This window comes from Tupaia chinensis, unplaced genomic scaffold, assembly GCF_000334495.1.
Source record: "Tupaia chinensis unplaced genomic scaffold, TupChi_1.0 Scaffold000126_2, whole genome shotgun sequence".
NCBI classification, from domain to species: Eukaryota; Metazoa; Chordata; class Mammalia; order Scandentia; family Tupaiidae; genus Tupaia; species Tupaia belangeri.
Window position 1 is genome coordinate 1,438,775 of NW_006159594.1, and position 1,970 is coordinate 1,440,744.

Below are 1,970 nucleotides of genomic sequence, written 5' to 3' on the forward strand. Positions count from 1 at the left end.
CATCATCCATCCCAGGGTCTTGATAAAAGGACGTGTTGGCTAGAGACAGAGTTGTACTAGGGACCCCCTGCCCTGTAGAGTGCAGTTGAGGGGCCACCCAGACTCTTCAACTTCAGAGCTCCCCAGCTGGGACACACATTTTACCAGAGTTCTTCCTCAACTCTACATTCTATTATATCAATAGCTACCCCCATTCCCTTCGAGAACTTCACAGGGTCTGCCTTCACAGGGTCTGCCGTAGGTGTTAAGTGACGGGCAGACTTCCCTAGGCCACTACAGAAACTGCAAAGTAGCTATTTACAAAAATGTAAAATCTGTCCTCACCTTTCTTCCAGAATTTCTTCATCTGTGAAATGGGTCTAACAGCCCTGTCACAGCTGTACTTAGTGACATGGCTGTGCAAGAGGAGAAAAGCTATAAAAAAGCAAGGCATTATTACTGCCATTGTTGCTATTTTATTACACAGCCCAGAGTTTTTCACATAACATAAAACAAAATATCTACCAAATCTGTCTTAAAGACCAGTCAGCATCCAGTCCGCTGAGGATGGTTGCATAAAAGCTTGTTAAAGGGACTGCGGGTGGTGTGGTGGTTAAAGCCGCTGGATTTCCCATGTGGGAAGCATGGCCGACTGTGGTTTGAGTCCCAGACCTCGTGGTTTGCTTTCTCCATTTCCCTTCCTCTCTCTCTCAGTCTCTCTCTGGTCAATTTAAATAATAATGATAATGATAACAAATGGAATTAAATAAGTAAATAATTCTTAAAAAAAAAAAAGTTTCTTAAAAGTTCAGGTTCCTCAGTCCCACCTCAAACCTATTGAATCAGATCTTCCAAGTGTAGAACCCAGAGACCTATATTTTTAACAAGGTCCCAGGGTCAGCCTATTTGTTCCATTGGAAGAACATTGGACAGAACTGTTCAGCCTGGTGTGGAGGAAGAGACATAGGACATATATCATTTCCGAACCCGCTTGAACTTGACCAGTGCAAGTACAGACCATCGCTTAAGGAGTAGGAAACACAAACAGTGCTTTAAAGGGGCTAAGGACCCCAAAGAGGATCACCAGCTGGGGAGAGGAAAGAGTGGTGGGAAAAGGAAAGGACTCACCTACAATGATCCCACAGGCACTGACCAATCCGATCTCCTTCTTCAGGGCTACTCCGCCCCCTCTGGAACCAGATTCTGGACTGGCCTCAGACTCGCTACCACCTGGGTCCTTCTTTTCAGTGTTGTTTCGGTGCCTGGTCCCTTTTTCCATCTTTCTCAATAGGATTTCAACCTCCAAAAGTGATTTCTCTTTCTAAATGCGTATGCGTGTAAGTATATTGAAGGAGAGAAGCTTTCAAAAGAAAATGTCCTTTTCCGAAATAGGGACCACTCCTACCCTCTAAAAAAAGGATAAGCAGCTTGAAGAGAAAATTTAAAAAACCCCTACTCCGTCTTGACACTTTCTTGTCACTCTTGAATAAAATCAAGGAAAGTGTTTAAAGGGGGATGGGTGGGAAAGACATATACGTCTAAATAGCAAAATAGAACTATACCAGCGACCCCGGCTGGAATTCTCCCGAAAGGGATGTATCTTCAGAAACCAGGAATGGTTCCGCTCTGTGTACCAGGCAGTGGCTTGCTTCAGACGCCTCAGAGTCTGGATTTCCCTTCAGCTCTCCTAATAAGACAGAGATTGCCTTTCCTCCCCTTAAGACGTTTCTTTTATGATACGAATAAAAGTAGTTTTCATTAACTGAAGGAGGAAAAAAAAAGCAAAAAAAAAAAAAAAAGCAATCCTCGGGCACTTTTCTTCTCTTCCAGAAAAACAAACTGAGGACCTGACCGGTTTGCTCTAGATCTGGTTTCCACCTGCTGTGGGTTTCTTTTCCCCTCCCGTCTCCGCTTCCGCTTTTTCCAGATGTCCTCTGCTGTCTCGCTTAGACTCTTGTCCTTGTTTTCCCTCTTCCCATCTGCGTCCTTAC

At 44.3% G+C, this 1,970-nt stretch overlaps 1 protein-coding gene across 1 annotated transcript in view; it reads right to left on the reverse strand.

Annotated features, from left to right (window-relative positions):
- SLC7A8 (solute carrier family 7 member 8) overlaps window positions 1-1,964 on the reverse strand; it is a 69,651-nt gene extending 67,687 nt beyond the window's left edge. Inside the window, exon 1 of the mRNA XM_006144515.3 lies at window positions 1,108-1,964. Within this exon, the coding sequence (XP_006144577.1) occupies window positions 1,108-1,258 (151 nt within the window). The 5' untranslated portion in view covers window positions 1,259-1,964. The remainder of the gene's footprint in view (window positions 1-1,107) is intronic.
- Window positions 1,965-1,970: the final 6 nt, after the last annotated feature.